We start from the raw sequence: 18,528 nt of genomic DNA, 5'->3' as shown, positions 1-18,528 counted from the left end.
CGGAGGGAGAAGCAGGCTCCATGCAGGGAGCCTGATGTGGGACTTGATCCCAGGACTCCAGGATCACGCCCTGAGCTGAAGGCAGCCACTAAACCACTGAGCCACCCAGGGATCCCCAATTGGTGAAATTTAATTAAAGTCTAGAGATGAGATACTAGCATCTTATCAATATTCACTTCCAGATTTGATAATTGTATTATGGTTATAAAGGAGAACATTCTTGTTTTTTAGGAAACGTACAGTGAAATACTCAGCAGTAAAGGAGCATCATCTCTACAACTTACACTCTAACAGTTCAAAAAAAATTTATATACATATATAAATATATGTATGTATGTGTGTATATATGTATGTAGTATGCAAGTATAACGGTAAAATGACTAACCATGATAAAAGGTTAACAGGTAGGAGATCTTAGTAAAGAGCATACTGGAATTCTCTGTCCTAGTTCTTCAACTTTTCAGTTTAAAATTAATTCAAATAAAAAGCTCTTTAAAAATTAATTCTAGGAGCACCTGTGTGGCCCAGTTGGTCAAGCGACTGCCTTTGGCCCGGGTCATGATCTCAGGGTCCTGGGATCAAGCCCTGCAGTGAGTCTGCTTCTCCCTCTCCCTCTGTGCTCTCTCAAGTAAATAAATAAAAATCTTTAAAAAATTGGGCAGCCCAGGTGGCTCAGCGGTTTAGTGCTGCCTTCAGCCCAGCATGTGATCCTGGAGACCCGGGATCAAGTCCCACGTCAGGCTCCCTTATGGAGCCTGCTTCTCCCTCTGCCTGTGTCTCTGCCTCTCTCTCTTTCTCTCTCTCTCTCTGTCTCTCATGAATAAATAAAATCTTTAAAAAAAACAAAAATCTTTAAAAAATTAATTCTAGATAGATTGAGGATCTAAATATAAAATGTAAAATAACAACACTCTTGAGAAAAATATAGGAGACTGTCTTCTTGACCTTGGGATAGGGAAAGATTTTATAAACACACACATACACACCCCTAACCATAAACAAAAGATTAACAAACTGGACTATAGTAACATTAAGAACTTCCATTTATCAAAAGATACCATTAAAGAAGGAGAAAGAGAAGGCACAAAGTGGGAGAACATATGTGCAACACATAAATGACAAAGGGCTCACACCTAGAATAGGCAATGAACTATAAATCAGTACAAAAAAAAAAAAAAACACACTACTCCACCTTATACCCATTTTGATGGCTACTATTTAAAAAAAAAGTATCGGTAAAGATGTGGAAAAATTGTTGGGAAGAGAATTCCTTAGTAGGAAGGGAAAATGGTGAAGTTGCTGTGGAAAACAGTTATGGAGGCTACTCAAAAAATTGTATGACCTAGAAATTCCATTTCTGAGTATATGCCCAAAAAACTAAAAGCAGGGCTTCTAGGAGATATTTATATATACATGTTCACAAGTGTTATTTACAACAGCCAAAAGTCCATGTGGAAACAATCCAGGTGTCCATTGATGGAAGAAGAGATAAGCAAAATGTGGTATTTACAAACAGTGGAATATTATTCAGTCTTTAAAAAGGTGCCTGGCTGGCTCAGTCAGTGGAGTATGAGACTCTTGGTCTCAGGGTTGTGAGTTTCAGCCCCACACTGGGTGTAGAGATTACCTGAAAAAGGTAAAATCTTTAAAAAAAAGAAGAAGAAGAAACAGCAGCAGCAGCAATTCTGATACATGCTACAGTATAGATGTGAACTCTGAGGACATTATGCTAAGTGAAATAAGCCAGTGACAAAAAAGACAAATACTGTGTGATTCCATTCATATGAGGTACTTAAACAGAAACAGAAAATACCACAGTAGTTGCCAGGGGCTGGGGAGGGGGATGGGGAGTTGTTTAATAGGGACAGAGTTTGTTTTGCAAGATGAAAAAGTTCTGGAGATGGATGGTGGTGATGGGTGCTCAAGGTGAATGTACTAATAGTACACTTAAAAGTGATTAAGATGAAAAATGTTATGTGTAATCAATCTACCACCAAAAAAAAGCTGAAAAGATAGATAATACAGTAGCAAAATGAGCAACTGATTTGAATAGACACTTCACAAGGAGGATACATAACTGCCCATAAACCATATAAAGGTAAAACATGAAAAGGCGCTTAATCCCATGGATAATAATGCAAATGCAAATTAAAACAACTTCAGACCTCTCCTTGACCAACCACTTCAGCCCCTCCTTGACATAGATGGAAGCTGCAGAGTATGTTCACTCCCACAGAGCCTACTTCTCCCTCTTCCTATGTCTCTCATGAATAAACAAATAAAATCTTTAGAAACAAAAAAAAAAGAGGGATCCCTGGGTGGCTCAGCGGTTTAGCGCCTGCCTTGGGCCCAGGGCCTGATCCTGGAGATCCGGGATCGAGTCCCGTGTTGGGCTCCCTGCATGGAGCCTGCTTCTCCCTCTGCCTGTGTATCTCTCATGAATAAATAAATAAAAATCTTTAAAAGAAAGAAAAGAAAAAAAAAGAAAAGAAAAGAAAAGAAAAGAAAGAAGAAAGAAAAGAAAGAAAAGAAAAGAAAAGAGAAAAGAAGAAAAGAAAAAAAAAGAAAAGAAAAGAAAAGAAAAGAAAAGAAAAGAAAAGAAAAGAAAAGGAAAAGAAAAGAAAAGAAAAGAGAGGCCGACCTTAGGAAAAAAAAAAAAGAAAGAGCATGCAACTCTTGATCTCAGTTGGGGTCATGAGTTTGACCCCAGGCTGGGTGCAGAGGTTACTAAAAATAAATAAATACCCTTTAAAAAAGTTAGAAACAAAACAAAAAAAAAACCAACTCTATACTTTCCAACTTCTCTTTACATGAAGCTATTTGCAGGCTGGTATCTTTCCCTATTTCAATGTTTTTTTTTTTTTTTTTTTTTTTTTTTTTTTTTTAATTTATTTATGATAGGCACACAGTGAGAGAGAGAGAGGCAGAGACACAGGCAGAGGGAGAAGCAGGCTCCATGCACCGGGAGCCCGATGTGGGATTCGATCCCGGGTCTCCAGGATCGCGCCCTGGGTCAAAGGCAGGCGCTAAACCGCTGCGCCACCCAGGGATCCCTATTTCAATGTTTATTACACAATTCTGCAAATACATATGCACTTCCACACATAAATATTCCTCATCAACAACAGTCCAAAAAATGAAATTGATGAAGGGAAGAGATTTTTAGCCTACTTTTCAATAACAGATGCAAAATGCAAATCATTTGGTAAAAACCTTCTAGCTAGAGGAGCACCTGGCTGGTTCAGCCAGTAGAACATCCAACTCTTGATCTCAGGGTTGTGACTTCAAGCCCCATGCTGGGTATAGAGATTACTTAATAAAAAAAATAAAATAAAATTTTAAAGAATTTTAAGAGAATGATTAGGAGCACCTGGGTGGCTCAGTTGGTTAAGCATCTGCCTTCAGCTAAGGTCATGATCACAGAGTCCTAGAATTGAGCATCAGGCTCTCTGCTCAGTGGGGAGCCTGCTTTTCTCTCTCGCTCTGCCTGCTGCTCACGCTGTTTGTGCACTCTCTCTCTCAAATAAATAAATAAAATCTTTTTTAAAAAAAGCATGTAGGGGGATCCCTGGGTGGCGCAGTGGTTTGGCGCCTGCCTTTGGCCCAGGGCACGATCCTGGAGACCTGGGATCGAATCTCACGTCGGGCTCCCGGTGCATGGAGCCTGCTTCTCCCTCTGCCTGTGTCTCTGCCTCTCTCTCTCTCTCACTGTGTGCCTATCATAAATTAAAAAAAAAAAAAAAAAAAAAAAGCATGTAGGGCAGCTCGGGTGGCTCAATGGTTTAGCGCCATCTTCGGCCCAGGACATGATCCTGGAGACCTGGGATCGAGTCCCACATCGGGCTCCCTGCATGGAGCCTGCTTCTCCTTCTGCCTGTGTCTCTGCCTCTCTCTCTTTTTGTGTCTCTCATGAATAAATAAAAATCTTAAAAAATAAAAATAAAAATAAAAAAGAATGTAAAAAAATCCCTTCTAGATATAAATGATGAAGTAATACAACCAACATATACATGCTTCTAAGTTTCATAAAGCCCAAGTTTCATGTCTGCATCATCAACTCAAAATTTAAGGTTAGTTTTTAAATTTTGTTTTTCAAGTTTCAGAGATGGATTGTTCAATCATATAGTTTACTAATTTTCATACTGGAAAGGTATGCTCACAAATAATCATTGAGTCATGAATTATTTAGGTAGATTCTAACTGAAGTAACTGCTATTTACCAATTCTCATCTATTAACTTTTAGAAAAAAGTATTCTTGGGACAATGAAAAAGTCTATTACTTCTACAAGGATTAACTAGGAACACCTGAGCAGTGTGTGAAACCTGCAAAGTGCAGGCATATATAAGACAATACCTATGCGGCAAATAATCCTCTCTGCTCACTGTGACAGATAACCATATGAAGGCCCCAAACCAGACATCACAGCTACTCAGAAGAATGGAAACTTTTCTTCAAAACTCACTGAACGGCAGTTGTGCTGTATTTTATATTTACAAAAGCTCCAAACAGCAGTGAGGTGCTCTTGTCAAAAAAGTCCTTTCTCCTACACATCAACTAGATCTAGCCTCAAATAACATTTGAAATGAGAGAGGTAAAGAAAGGTATATCCCCATGTCCTGCCACAATAAGAAAATGTTGAATACTGTGCCGTGACAGAAACACACATGTGGCTGTCCACATGAGTGGGTGAGTATGTGTACATGGTGTCTACATGACTAAAAGTGAAAGGCTTCATTTATCTGGTTAATCATCAATGCTTCATCACCGTTACAGAAATTTAATTTGTGGGAAGTGTCCAAATGTTAGAGAAGCACAGTGAAATATGTAAACTTAGGAAAATAAAATAACACTTAAGGTTGTGAGGTCTCCAAAACCTTTTGATCTTTTCAATTTTTCTGTTCATTTTCACTATTCTTTCCTTCTTTGTCTTCTTACTTCAATTTCTATTCAGTGACCTTTTCTTAAATAAAAGCAGTTGCATCAGTCTACATAGTGTTCCCAAATAATTTCACCTGTTCTGGGATCCCTGGGTGGCGCAGCGGTTTAGCGCCTGCCTTTGGCCCAGGGCACGATCCTGGAGACCCGGGATTGAATCCCACGTCGGGCTCCCGGTGCATGGAGCCTGCTTTCCCTCTGCCTATGTCTCTGCCTCTCTCTCTTTCTCTCTCTGTGTGACTATCATAAATAAAAATTAAAATTAAAAAAAAAAATCACCTGTTCTAAGACCTTCCTCACTACACACACACACACACACACACGCAACCTACTTAAATGAGCCAAAAAAGAAAAGCCAAATCTGTGGACAGCTGGCATGTTCTGGCACACAGCAGGTGTACAGTTGTTTTGCTTTACAATGAAAAAGTACTCACTGTTAAAAACCAAACTACCATCAACTTCAGATATAGGCCTCTGAAGATCTGACATGCCTGCTCAGGGCACACTTCATAGTAAACCTTCAAAGACCCTGACTGCCACTGATGAGGACACAACAGAAGGAAAGCAGTAGAACGCATCTAATGCCAGTGTTTCAACTTGTTCTTCCAGTCACACAAATAACAGTTCACCCAGTCACACAGGCACTCTGCTCTGAAGACGCCCCCAGCAAGTGAGTAACCAGTTAGGTCAGAAAATGCCAGCTATCTTACACAAAAGAGTGGTAGCACTGTCATCAAGGAAGTAATTCAGGGTGTTGATTCTGACTAATGGAAGTAGGGCAAAGGTCTATTCCTGGTACCATGCTCTGGGCCATAGGAGGACACCCAGCAGCTTATCAAAGCTGTAGCAAGGAAAAAATCTGGGGGCACCTCCAAGCCTATGGAGTAAGTCTGGGTTTAGTTTTGGCAACCCTGGAACAGAAAAACCAGCATTTCCACCTAGATCTTTCAACACATATAAGGAAGTCCCTCATCAGCTGTTCTTTGAGGCGCTTCTTAAAATAATTAAGCCACGATCTATCAAAGCCCTGCCTGAACAAAAGGCTTTTGAATGGATCATGTTTCAAGCAGTGCTTTGTTTCTCCCTATCAGACTAGCACAAACTCTACAGGTTTTCTCCACAAAGTTTCTACTCAAAATACAAAATTCCCTGGAAAACAAGACTCTGTATCCCTATGCAATATATCCAATATCTGACCAGCAGAGAGATGGCCCGGAGTCATCTTGTCCCTTGGACAGTCCAAACCAACAGAGACACTGAGAGCACCCAAAGGAAAAGACTCTTCTCTTCAAAAATCAGTCCTGAGCTGGTAAAAGTTCCTAGAGATAATCAATAAAAATGCTACTACAAGGGAACCTGGGTGGCTCAGCTGGTGAAGCATCTACCTTCAGCTCATGTCATGAACCCCCCCGCATTGAGCTCCCTGCTCCTCCAGGAACCTGCTTCTCCCTCTCCCTCTGCCTGCCACTCTCCCTGCTGGTGCTCTCTCTGTCAAATAAATATTAAAAAAAAAAAAAAAAAAAAAGCCAGATGCCTGGGTGGTGGCTCAGCAGTTGAGTGTCTGCCTTAGGCTCAGGACATGATCCTGGGATACGGGATCAAGTCCCACATCGGGCTCCCTGCATGGAGTCTGCTTCTCTCTCTGCCAGTGTCTCTACTTCTCTCTCTCTGTGTCTCTCATGAATAAATAAATAAAATCTTAAAAGAAAAAAATACTACTACCTGTCATTTACAAAGCACCTGCCGTGTGCCAGACTGTCTGCTAACCACTTGACCATGAAGCACACACATACAAAGCCTGGATCTGTCTGCTCCTGAAGCCCACAGTCACTATTCTGTACCAACAAGAACTAAACCAGCCTCAAAAAGAGTGTAAGGAAACCAGTTATGCTCTAACTAAATTAATATCAGTTCTGACAACTGATCCTGTATTAATTCCACTAAAATTGGGTGATATCAGTAAGTTTATGGTGTACAAGGCGGTGGAATGGGAATAAAAAAACCCTATCTAGGGGTTTCAGGAATGTTATTGTTGGTCGTCCTTTAAGACCTAGCACACATGCTCTTTCATAAAACCTTCCCAGGCTAGAAACAATGTTTTCCTGAAACTCTTACGCTGCTCTCCTGGCTCTCCCAGGAAATCTGACTTTTTTGCATGTATTTTGAATTATGCGCACAGGTGACAATCTCTACCCGTTATACCACAAGTCTGAAGACAGACTCTACCTCCAGCTCACACTAGCATAAGACCCTGCCACAAGGCAAGTGCTCAGTGATATATTTGTTTCATGAACAAGTCTACTATGTGGTTTCATTTATAAAGCCAGACCAAACACACCAAGTCTACCACACTGTTGAACTCTCTGAAGACTGTGTGTTCCCAGCACCAGCAGAGGGCGAACCCTGAATAATGTTTATTTAATAAATCAAACATCATATTAAGATTCACTCATCCTAAAATCCATCACATATTCAAACACCGCCACATTAATACCTTTGACAATGATGCTGTTGTTCCAGTTTTTATGACTTTGCCTCCTGTAGATGCTGAAGAGCTGTTTTCAGGTTTAGTTTTTTCTACTGTTTGCGTTTTGCTTATCCCAGACACTTTAGGCACTGAGCCAACACTCCTGCTTGCTTTCTTCATTCTGGGTTGCCTCTTCGTGATGCATTTACAAGCAAATCTGTGGAAAGAAATGTCATTATACTGAGAACACAAGTAGAAGAAAGTTCTTTAGAAATTTGTTTCTGAAAAATTTTACCATGCAATACATAAAAATGTCTGAAAGCTAGATGTTGATACAGAAAATAAAAGGCTGAAAAGCTCTTAGACTTGTTAATCAGAATATACTCCACATATAAGTCTTTCTCCTTGAACATTACTAGCTTGAAACTATTTTGTGCATTCTAGTTCAGTCATTAAAAGGAGTACCCTAGGGGCAACCTGGGTGGCTCAGTCAGTTAAGTATCCAACTCCGGATTTTGGCTGGGATCGAGGGGTCCTGAGATCGAGCCCCCATCCAACTCCACACTGAGCCTGAAGCCTGCTTAAGATTCATTCTCTCTCTCTCTCTCTCTCTGCCCCCCCTCCACTCGCAGGGGCTTGTATGTGTGCACATGTGCTCTCTAAAAAACAAAAACAAAACAAAATAAAAATTCTAGATTTCTAATGGAACTGGCTAAATACAATACAGCATACATTATTTTTAGCATTTAATGAAGCACTAACCATCCTGGTATTTGAGAATTAGCCATTTTGCAGATATTTAAGGATGATAGTATTTTCCAAACTATCTGGTATAGTCCTAATTTCAAATATATGTTGTAATAGCCTCATACAAGCCAGGAGAACATCCCAGAAACTCCAACATTCAGGACCTAAATATATTTCCCAGCATATCTCTTTTATCAGGAGGCAGCATCAAAATTCCTTATCAGAGGGGATCCATGGGTGGCTCAGCAGTTTACTGCCTGCCTTCCGCCCAGGGTGTGATCCTGGAGACCGGGGATCGAGTCCCCTGTCAGGCTCCCTGCATGGAGCCTGCCTGTGTCTCTGCCTCTCTCTCTCTCTCATGAATAAATAAATAAAGTCTTTAAAAAAAATCCTTATCAGAACATAAACTTCAATTTTTTGGGTTCAGAAAACAAGGCCATCTATATACTCATAAGGAATGTGACAAGTCTACCACCTAAGCAACTTGTGCTTGATTTCATAGCTTAGAGGACTCAGAAGAACACTGCAGCACACAAAACTGCACCCATATAAACCCTTAAATATATCTTTACTAACTATGCTAGAAAAACAAACCCTACAGTAATATCAAGTTTGGAAAGATGTCATGGGCCAGGTTGGCTTTCACAAAAATGAAACCCTATTTGAAGGTAAGAAAGTTTGTGTATGATGATTCTGAGAAACAACAATGAGCACAAAAAGAGGCTGTTGTATTCTGTGAATATTTCTACACACTAATAAAAATAAACTTACTGAATAACATTTTGGAAAAGAAAAGGCTTGTCCCAATACCCTTAATAGCCTTAATGAATACTTTATCTAGACTGAGCTCGAACACTCCAGATTTATCTTGCCTTGACATAATACAAACTGTACCAACTGGTTTGGTGGCAAGAACAGTAAGACAGGGTGAAGGGGGGCTCTGCTCCACCCTCAACATGATAAGGCCTTTGAGCTAAAAGAACGCTGTTATTAACAGCAACCACAACACAGCGAAACCTCAGCAGCAAGTGTACGCTTTTCTCACCTACAGAATGAAGGAATGACACTGGATCTATCGCTAACTCAAAGTACTGTGGAAAAATCAAATTCCTCAGAACCTTTCCTTCAGTTTCTCACTCTTTTTACCAGCTCTTTTCTAAGTCTCCTATCTTTTAGATAGCTCCCTGAGGTTTCTTTGTTCTCTTCTCCAAATTCCACGCCCACAATCCTTTCTACACCACTCAGACCCTCTACCATTCTCTGCCAACTCATCCAGCTCCTGCTAAATGAACTTTTCCTGGACAAGTACCATCTAATAAAACTTACTGCAATAATGAAAATGTTCTATGTCTATCTGTGCTATCCAATACAGTAACCATTAGTCACTTGTGTCTACTGAGCACTGAAAATGTGGCTGGTGTGACTGAGGAACTGCATTTTCAATTTTATTTAACTGGTTTAACTGATTTATTTAACTGATTTAAACTTAAAGGTACATGGTAACTACCACACTGAACAATGTAACAGACTGTCCCTTTCCTGCTACTACCTCTTAAAACCTAATGAATTACCACTTTCTACCCAATAGGATGGCTATAATCAGAAAGATAGAGGGGTGCCTGATTGGCTCAGTCAGTGGAGAGTTCAACTCTTGATCTCAGGATTGTAAATTCAAGCCCCACGTTGGGCACAGAAATTACTTTAAAAAAATTTCTTTTTAAAAGATGGTAACAAATGTTGGAAAGGATTTGCAGTAAATAAAACCCTCACATGCAGCTAGAAGGAATATAAAATGTTGCAGCCACTTTGGAAAACAGCCTAGCAGTTTCTCAAATGGTTAAACCATAGAGTTACCATATGATCCAGCAATTCTACTCCTGGATTTATAAGCCCATGAGAAATGAAAACATTTGTCCACACACAAACTTTTTTTTTTTTTTAATTTATTCATTTGAGAGAGAGACAGAGAGAACACAAGCAAGGGGAGAGGCAGAGGGAGAGGGAGAAGCAGAAGCAGACTCCCCCCACTGAGCTGGGAGCTTGACATGGGGCTCGATTCCAGGACCTGGATATCACAACCTGGGCCGAAGGCAGATGCTCAACTATCTGAGCCATCCAGGTGCCCATCACACACAAACTTATATACAAACGTCTACAGACACATTATTTATAATAGCCACAAAATTGGAAACAACCCAAACAACATTTAAATTACTTTTTACTTATCAACATGTATTTGTTACTGGATACTGGATACATATTACTATGTACTGGATACATATTACTATCAACCTATTTGTGTTTATATGCCTTCTGCATACAAGATAACTTTTTGTTTCAATTCCACATGTCTACCAATTGATGAATGGATAAACAAAATGTGGTATATCCATCCAACAGAATATTATTTGGGCATAAAAAAGAAACGAACTACCAATACATAGTACAACCCTGAAAATATTAAACAGATTAAAAAAAAACAGACACAAGGAATCATGTAGTGCATGATTCCATTTATACATATTGCCCAGAATAGACAAATTCATAGAGACAAAGTAGATTAGGGGTTGTCAGAGGCTAGGGTAGCAGGAATAGATACTGACTGCTAATGGATACAAAATTTCTTTTTTGGAATGAAACATTCTATAATTAGATTGTGGTAATGGTTGTAAACTCTGAATATACTGAAAACCACTCAATTTTACACTTTAAAGTGGGTGAATTGTAAAGCACATGAACTGTATCTTAATAAAGTGGTTACAAAAACCAAAATAAAAACTACCTGGGGAGCCTAGCTGGCTCAGCTGGAAGAGCACGTGACTCCTGATGTTGGGGCTGAGTTCAAACCCCAAGTTGGGTGTACAGGTTACTTAAAAATAAAATCTTAAAAAAAAATCAAACCTAAAGAACATCAGACAAGGACTTGTAGAAAGCAAATCCCAATATTATAAAATACCCAAAAAGATAAAGAGAACTACAGTTTTACAAAGATCAGAGAGAAGACAAGCAGACAGCCAAAAACTTTAAAAATGCTGAGATATACACTGGTCCAAGAGACTGGCAGCTTAGATCTTAGATCTCAAACCACTGGTTCTCACCCACATTGGAACCAAAGCTCCCTTTCTCTAAACAAATATGTAAATACATCTTTGTTACTGAAGTGAAATCCAAAACTAACCTATTTATTAAATACAAACAAGTACTTTCTAAAAATATCTACATAATTTGGCATAAAAAATAAAAACAAAAAACATAAAAAATAAAAGTAATTTGTAAGTAAAACAAATGTGAATTTCAATATATGAATTTTCAAGCAAGACCATATGAGGAATAAGAGTCAGAAATCTATACCTTTAAGTTAAATGCTTGTGAATTTGACTACAAAGTCTTGACTTGGACACTTGATAGTACTCTAACTGAGATACCATGCCATCTATCATACATGCTATCAACCATGTGATTTTCTAAAAGGATGAATCACTAAAAGGATGGTTAATTTTTGACTGAGCCATGGAATGCAGATATTTGGTTAAATTATTCTGGGTATAAGGTCGTCTCTTTTTGTTTTAATAAGATCCGTAATTTTTATTTTACTTTTTTTAAAGATTTTATTTATTTATTCATGAGAGACACAGAGGGAGAGAGGCAGAGACGCAGGGAGAGGGAGAAGTAGGCTCCATGCAGGGAGCCCGACATGGAACTCGATCCCAGGTCCCCAGGATCAGGTCCTGGGCTGAAGGCAGCGCTAAACCGCTGAGCCACCCAGGCTGCCCTTTACTTTTTGTTTTTGTTTGTGTGTATGTGTTGTGTAAGGATGTTTCTGAATGAGATTAACATTTGAATTCATAGAGATTCCTGACTCACTGAGTTGGGATGCTGGTCTTTTCCCATCTTTGGACTCTACCTGAAAAACTGGCTCTTCTTGGGTCTCAAGTCCACCAACTTTCAGGCTTGGATTTACACTGTCAACTCTCCTGGTTCTCAGACCTTCAGACTCAGACTGGAACTTACTATTGGCTCTCCTAGGTCTCGAGCTTGCTGACTGCAGATCCTGATACTTCTCAGCTTCCATGATCATGTGAGTCAACTCCTTATAATAAATCTCTTTTGTGTGTGTGTGTGTGTGTGTGTGTGTGTGTGTGTGTGTGTGTCTAGGTCCTACTGGTTCTGCTCCTCTGGACAACCCTGACTAATCCATTTGGTAAAGCTGAGAAGAAAACAATTTCTCCTCAATGCCTACAGTAACTGCATTCCTGGAAAATTCCATCTATACCAAAACTCCACTTAAAAAAAATGCCTTCTTTGTATAAAATGGAATTAAATTTCTAGGCTCAGTAATAAACAATTTTTTTTCTATCTACATAAATTATTCAGCAAGATATTCCAAAGTTGTAGCAGATCACAGGAAAGTTTGATTTTATGGAACCAACACTTCAATGAGTCTAAAATTCCATGCCCCTACCTACTACATTTCAAAAGCAACCACCAACCATTGAGATCATGGAAAGTTTCCATGATTTTCTAAAATGAGCCCTATCTAAGGGCAAAGATCCTCAAAAACAGATTCTAATTCACCAGATCTTGGCCCCTACCTGGTTAAGAAGGAGGAATTGCTGGCCCTGCCTAGAAAGCCTTGAGTCCCCTGAGCACTGGAGCAACTACAGAGTGGAGGGAAAGGATGAGCACAGTTCACAGCACTTCAAGTACCTGAAAGTTGAAAAAAGGGGTGTGGTGTAAGTAACTACTATCCCTTCCCCAATCCTGCTCAGGGCTGTCATTAGCACCTGTCATTACCTCTAGTCCAGAGAAGTCAAAGTTTGAGAGGAATAAAAAGTAGCTCTCCTCACAATAACAGTATGGATCCTGTCTCCCTATACATACTAAGAATAATCTCAAGCTACAATAAATATAGGAAGTATGTCAGATGTATTCCTCAAATAATATTTCTTTAAAACATCAACACTGATGCACTGCCTCCAAAACAGGGAACGGCACCAAAGGCCTTGAGCTTCTCTCACAGGACAGACTGTGTCCCAGCTGTGCTGTACCTGGAACAGTCCACTAAATCCTCTCAAGAGCCCATATAGGCACTGACAGAGGCTCAGAGAATATAACTCACTCTCCCTGGGTTACCATTCTTCAGGGACAGTAGACTGAATCCAAACCCCACACCCTGCCTGCCTCTCCATACGGTCCCCAGTGCAACCATACACAAGAACTTCAGAAATGTGCAGTTTTCATTGCAACAAATACTTCACAAGATATGAACAAACTATAACACTAAAACTATACTGCTCAATCTGCCCCTTCTAGATTTATCCATTTATCATTTGAGCCAGTGCTGATATACTTGACCAAATTTTTTTTCATTTTGAAGGTACTAATTGTCATGTTATTTAATATAAAATCTATCTTTTTTAGAGCAGAAAATTTATCACCAGTTCTAAATATGTATTAAGTTTCAGTTGCAAAAATAAAATTCTTAGCTATAATCATATTGATTTATAGATACCTACTACTTTTTCAATTAAAATAATAATTTGTTAGGCCTGGGCAGAGACATAACTGCCCTCATTTTACAGAAATAATCCTGCACTTAGAAGACAGCAATCTGGGTGGCTAGAACTCTCACCAGGATGTCCCTGTACTTGGATTCCCCAGGACAGGATTTACAGCTCCAGGAGCCCTGCCTAAAGCTAATTACACATCCACAGCCACACAGGAAGCTTGAATTTCCTTTACATCTACGAGGAAATCACATAATTAAAACCTACAGAAGAGGGCAGCCCGGGTGGCTCAGCGGTTTAGCACCGCCTTCAACCCCAAGCCTGATCCTGGAGACCTGGGATGGAGTTCCATGTCGGGCTCCCTACATGGAGCCGGCTTCCCCCCCTGCCTGTGTCTCTGCCTCTGCTTCTGTCTCTGCCTCTCTCTGTGTCTCTCATGAATAAATAAAATCTTAAAAACAACAACAACAACAACAAAAAACAAAGGGCCATCTCTTACCTGCCAGATATAGTAGACAAAATACTACTTAAAAGTCAAACCACAGGGATCCCTGGGTGGCACGGCGGTTTGGCGCCTGCCTTTGGCCCAGGGCGCGATCCTGAAGACCCGGGATCGAATCCCGCGTCAGGCTCCCTGCATGGAGCCTGCTTCTCCCTCTGCCTGTGTCTCTGCCTCTCTCTCTCTGTGTGACTATCATGAATAAATAAATAAATAAAATCTTTAAAAAAAAAAAAAAAAGTCAAACCACAGGAGGGCCTGGCTGGCTCAATTGGTAGAGCATTCAACTCTTGGTCTCAGGGTTGTGAGTTCAAGCCCCATGTTGGGGCGTAGAGATTACTTGGAGAAAAAAAAAAAATCAAACCACAGACTCTTAAAAATGGTAAATATTTTGGAGGCCATTTATAGGAAATCTTGCATGCAACACCACTGACAAGAAATCTTTTAGTTACAAGCATCTACTGTTGGAGGAAACTGACCACTAAAAAGTTATGAAGCAAGTCATTATTTACTCAATGTTCACTGATTACTTACTCTGTACCATGGGAAATGCCAGTTCTCTAGGATACTAGTCAGACAAGACATAAATAAATACGTGAATAAAGATAATTAAAACAAAACACCTATTTTCAAGGAGTTCATAGTTTAGTAGAAGAAACAAGATACATAAACAGTGAAGAAGACCCCATCCCTCATAAATTCTACTGAAAAAACAAGATAAGTAGATAAACAAAGTACAATGGCCATAGAAAGAGCTAGTCCTTGGTTCCACCTCTGGGGAACCGGGTGGGAACCTCACAGAAGTGTGAGAAAGCATAAGCTCACCTGAAGGACTCTAAGAATGTGGGTCTGGCTAGAACACAGAAATGTCAAAAGGGCTAGTGGGGAAGGGCCCAGCAGGCCAGTCAAGCCCTGGCCTTTGTCCAATACAGGATGGCAAACTACAGACTAAAGTCAGTGCAGCCCTAACTTGGATTTGTAGTTCCTAAAGATGAACCCAGCACTGTTGTGGAGGATGGGCTGAAAGGACATAATATGGTGGTGGGGCTCAGGCGTGAGAATGCCTCATTGGCATCTCCTTCCCTGTCACTTCTTTCCTCTGATTTGACTCCAAGTTCTCTTCACTCAAAAGTACCACTCTTGGGGCACCTGGGTGACCCAGTCGGTTAAACATTAGACTCTTGATTTCAGCTTAGGTCATGATCTCAGGGTTGTGAGATGGAGCTCCTAGTTGGGTTCCGCTCAGTGCAGAGTCTGGTTGTCCCTCTCCCTCTGTTCCTCCTCCTGGCTCTCTCTCATAAATAAATAAAATCTTGAAAGAAAAAAAAAAAAAAAAAACCTCATAGCCCACAGCTCTCCCAGGATCTGAAGACCACCACGGTGCTACTGTACACCTGCCTTTCTTCCACAATGGCTCCATGAATCTCCAGCCACACCTCCAGATTCAGCACCATTTGTCCATCAGCATTGGACACGCTCAGGCCCTTGGAAATGGACACGGATGCTACACAGATCTGGTCTGGCAAGCAGAGCTCAGTGTGACTATCCTCTTGATCTAGACACTGAGCTCCTCTTAAAGAAAAACTGCTTTTCTAGGAGCTACCAGAGGCACACTAAGTTCACAGTTACCTAATACTCACCTGTCTTTTTCACACAGTCACTAAGCTGCTTTTTCTCTTTTTTCCCCTAACATTTTATTACAAAAATTTCCAAACACACAGAAATACTGATGAAATTGTAAACACCTCACTGCTTTCCTTTTCATAGTTGTGTAATTTATATTCTGAAAAATTTACATCTATATCTGATCAAACTTTCATTTAGCTCAAGGCTTCAGCATTTAGGATACCTTAAAATTCTGACTTTGACTTAAAACCCACAGTTCTCTCTCAAACAAGTGCTGTCTTTAACCTAAGTCACAGGTCCACCCAGGATCCCCATTTTCAATACAAGGACGTTGGATTCTAAGGAATCTCGAAGGTACCTTCTGACCCCAAAACCCTTCTAACTTAGTAAAATTCATGGAACTGATGACAATGTCACGTAGGTCAGAGCCATGACAAGGCTCCCTCCGGGTCTCAGAAACAGTAGCAGAGTACTGAACTAATATCAGCAAAGCTAGGTTCAAGCTCTGACTTTGCCATATAAGCTGTGTGACTGCAGGCAGATCTCTTCGTCTCTGTATCTTTGCAACTCTGTTTCCTCTCTTCTAAGAAGGGTTGATAAAATCTAACTATGGAGTTCTTGGACAAAATAACATGTATAGACAAATTTAAAGGACAAAAATCCTGATACACTCATTCCAGGGGAATTCACTTCTCCAACACACAGAAGTCAGAAACACAGTGCAACAACCCAAGATCAGGGGTGGCACTTTATCTCAGTGATTCAGAAACCACCCACCTATGAAGAGCACACCGATCAAGTTTCAAAAATAATGCCAAAGGACCTTGAAATTTTACCTTAACTGTCATGATACTGCATCATGAAGGATACACCCTGCATGGAGAATACTGACACTGTCTTGGGAACTGCCGGAGAGCTGAGGCCCCTCCCTCAGCAAGAAGCACCTTCAGCCCTGGCAGCATGTGGGACAGGAATTTGATGGCAACTCCAGAGTCATCCTCTATCTCTTCCTCCTCTACAGTCACACCAGGATCTTAACACTGTCACTACTTTTTCCTTTGAACACCTCCTAATCACCTCTAATTAGAACCTCTTTTTCTCCTATTATACAAAATGTATTGCTATTTAAAACTATTTAAATTTGTTATTTAATTGATACTTTAAAAAATCTGTGCTCCTTTAAAACAATCAGGATCCCAGAGACTGCTCTACTTTGCACTAACAAATCTGTATCCACAGGCAAGCTACCCAACCTCTCTGAAATCTCAGTTTCCTCATAGAGAAAATGGGCTGCTGATGCTACCTCCCTTATAAGGATGTTGAGAGGATTAAATGAAGTAATGAACCTAAACTGCTTAGCAGAGTGACAGCCCATGGTAAAGATGGGATAAATGTGAGCTATCATAATGTAGAGAAGAACACACTGCATGCCCTAAGTATGACTAATGCCTTATTAAAGTAAAAGCAGTGATTCAAAAGACACTTTGTAAGAGAAACCCTTTATAAGGAATGACTAAAGACTGTTTATACTCACTACTTAAATTATATACCATTGCACATAGATGTCAACAAACACTTGCCTCTGGTTTTCTCCCACTGAAAATTATATATCAGGAAATATTGAAAATATATGGTAGAGAGTTCACTAGAATGATAATCAAGAAACCTGAACTGTCGTCACAAGCCTGACAAGTTTGCATGACCTTGATAAGTCATGCTAAATTCTGTGAGCCTTGTTTATAAGGCAAGGAGAATGGATTAGGATCTTTCAGAAATCCAAAAATTCTTTTTTAATATTTTATTTATTTATTCATGAGAGACACAGAGAGAGAGAGAGGCAGAGACACAGGCAGAGGGAGAAGCAGGCTCCAGGCAGGGAGCCTGACATGGGACTCAATCCCAGATCCCCAGGATCACACCCCGGGCCAAAGGCAGCGCTAAACCACTGGGCCACCGGGGCTGCCCAGAAATCCAAAAATTTTATTCCATAATTTATACCATTCAGAACCAGGAATCAAAACTACTTTTAAAAAGGAAACTGCTGATTAGCTATGATTTTTTTTTATGCCTATAAATATCCCACTAAAAAATCCAAAAAGGTTTTCAACCCCAACTATCTAAATACATTTCTTTCTCTTATTTCACAAACTCCATATTTGAAATGGAGGGATCATATTAAAATTGTAAATTAAGTACAGACTTAAAACACTGAGGAAAAAGCATCATACAGTCAAGGGAAAACTGAAATTTAGGAAACTAGCCACACTGGAGTCAGTAACTACATGTTACTAAATGAATCAAAACCAAAAACCAATCTGAAAATACCACGTGGCCTACAAAAACCAAATAGAATGCCGAAAACAAATTCAATAAGAAACGTTTTAATTAGATAAGTCCTAATGCAACAGACTGATACAACTCTGAATTCCTCAACACATACATGTTTCTAACCCTTCTTTCCTGAATTATGACACATGCTGAAAAAAGTACATTTAAATGTACACATTTTATGGACCTCGAGTGAGAGTCCATTGAAAAAGTCAAGGCTTACTCAGAGGAAAAGCGTGAGCCCTGTCACATGTGCAAGTGGGCGTGTAAGCAAGATACATGAAACAGAGAGAGGAAGGAAAGAAGCCTCGGTGAAATGTCTTTGGATATACAATTCTCTGCTTAGTCTGAATCCACATACAAAAGTCCATTACTGGCCAAAATACAATGCTTACTAAGCAGCTGACAATTATAATG

At 40.0% G+C, this 18,528-nt stretch overlaps 1 protein-coding gene across 1 annotated transcript in view; it reads right to left on the bottom strand.

The window, feature by feature from the left end:
* The window catches only part of SPECC1L (sperm antigen with calponin homology and coiled-coil domains 1 like), a 99,581-nt gene extending 91,960 nt beyond the window's left edge, over positions 1-7,621 (bottom strand). The window contains 1 exon segment of the mRNA NM_001048114.1: positions 7,432-7,621. Coding sequence (NP_001041579.1) covers positions 7,432-7,584 — 153 coding nt within the window. The 5' untranslated portion in view covers positions 7,585-7,621.
* Positions 7,622-18,528: the final 10,907 nt, after the last annotated feature.

Source organism: Canis lupus, chromosome 26 (assembly GCF_011100685.1).
Source record: "Canis lupus familiaris isolate Mischka breed German Shepherd chromosome 26, alternate assembly UU_Cfam_GSD_1.0, whole genome shotgun sequence".
NCBI classification, from domain to species: Eukaryota; Metazoa; Chordata; class Mammalia; order Carnivora; family Canidae; genus Canis; species Canis lupus.
This window is presented reverse-complemented; position numbering and strand designations above follow the sequence as displayed.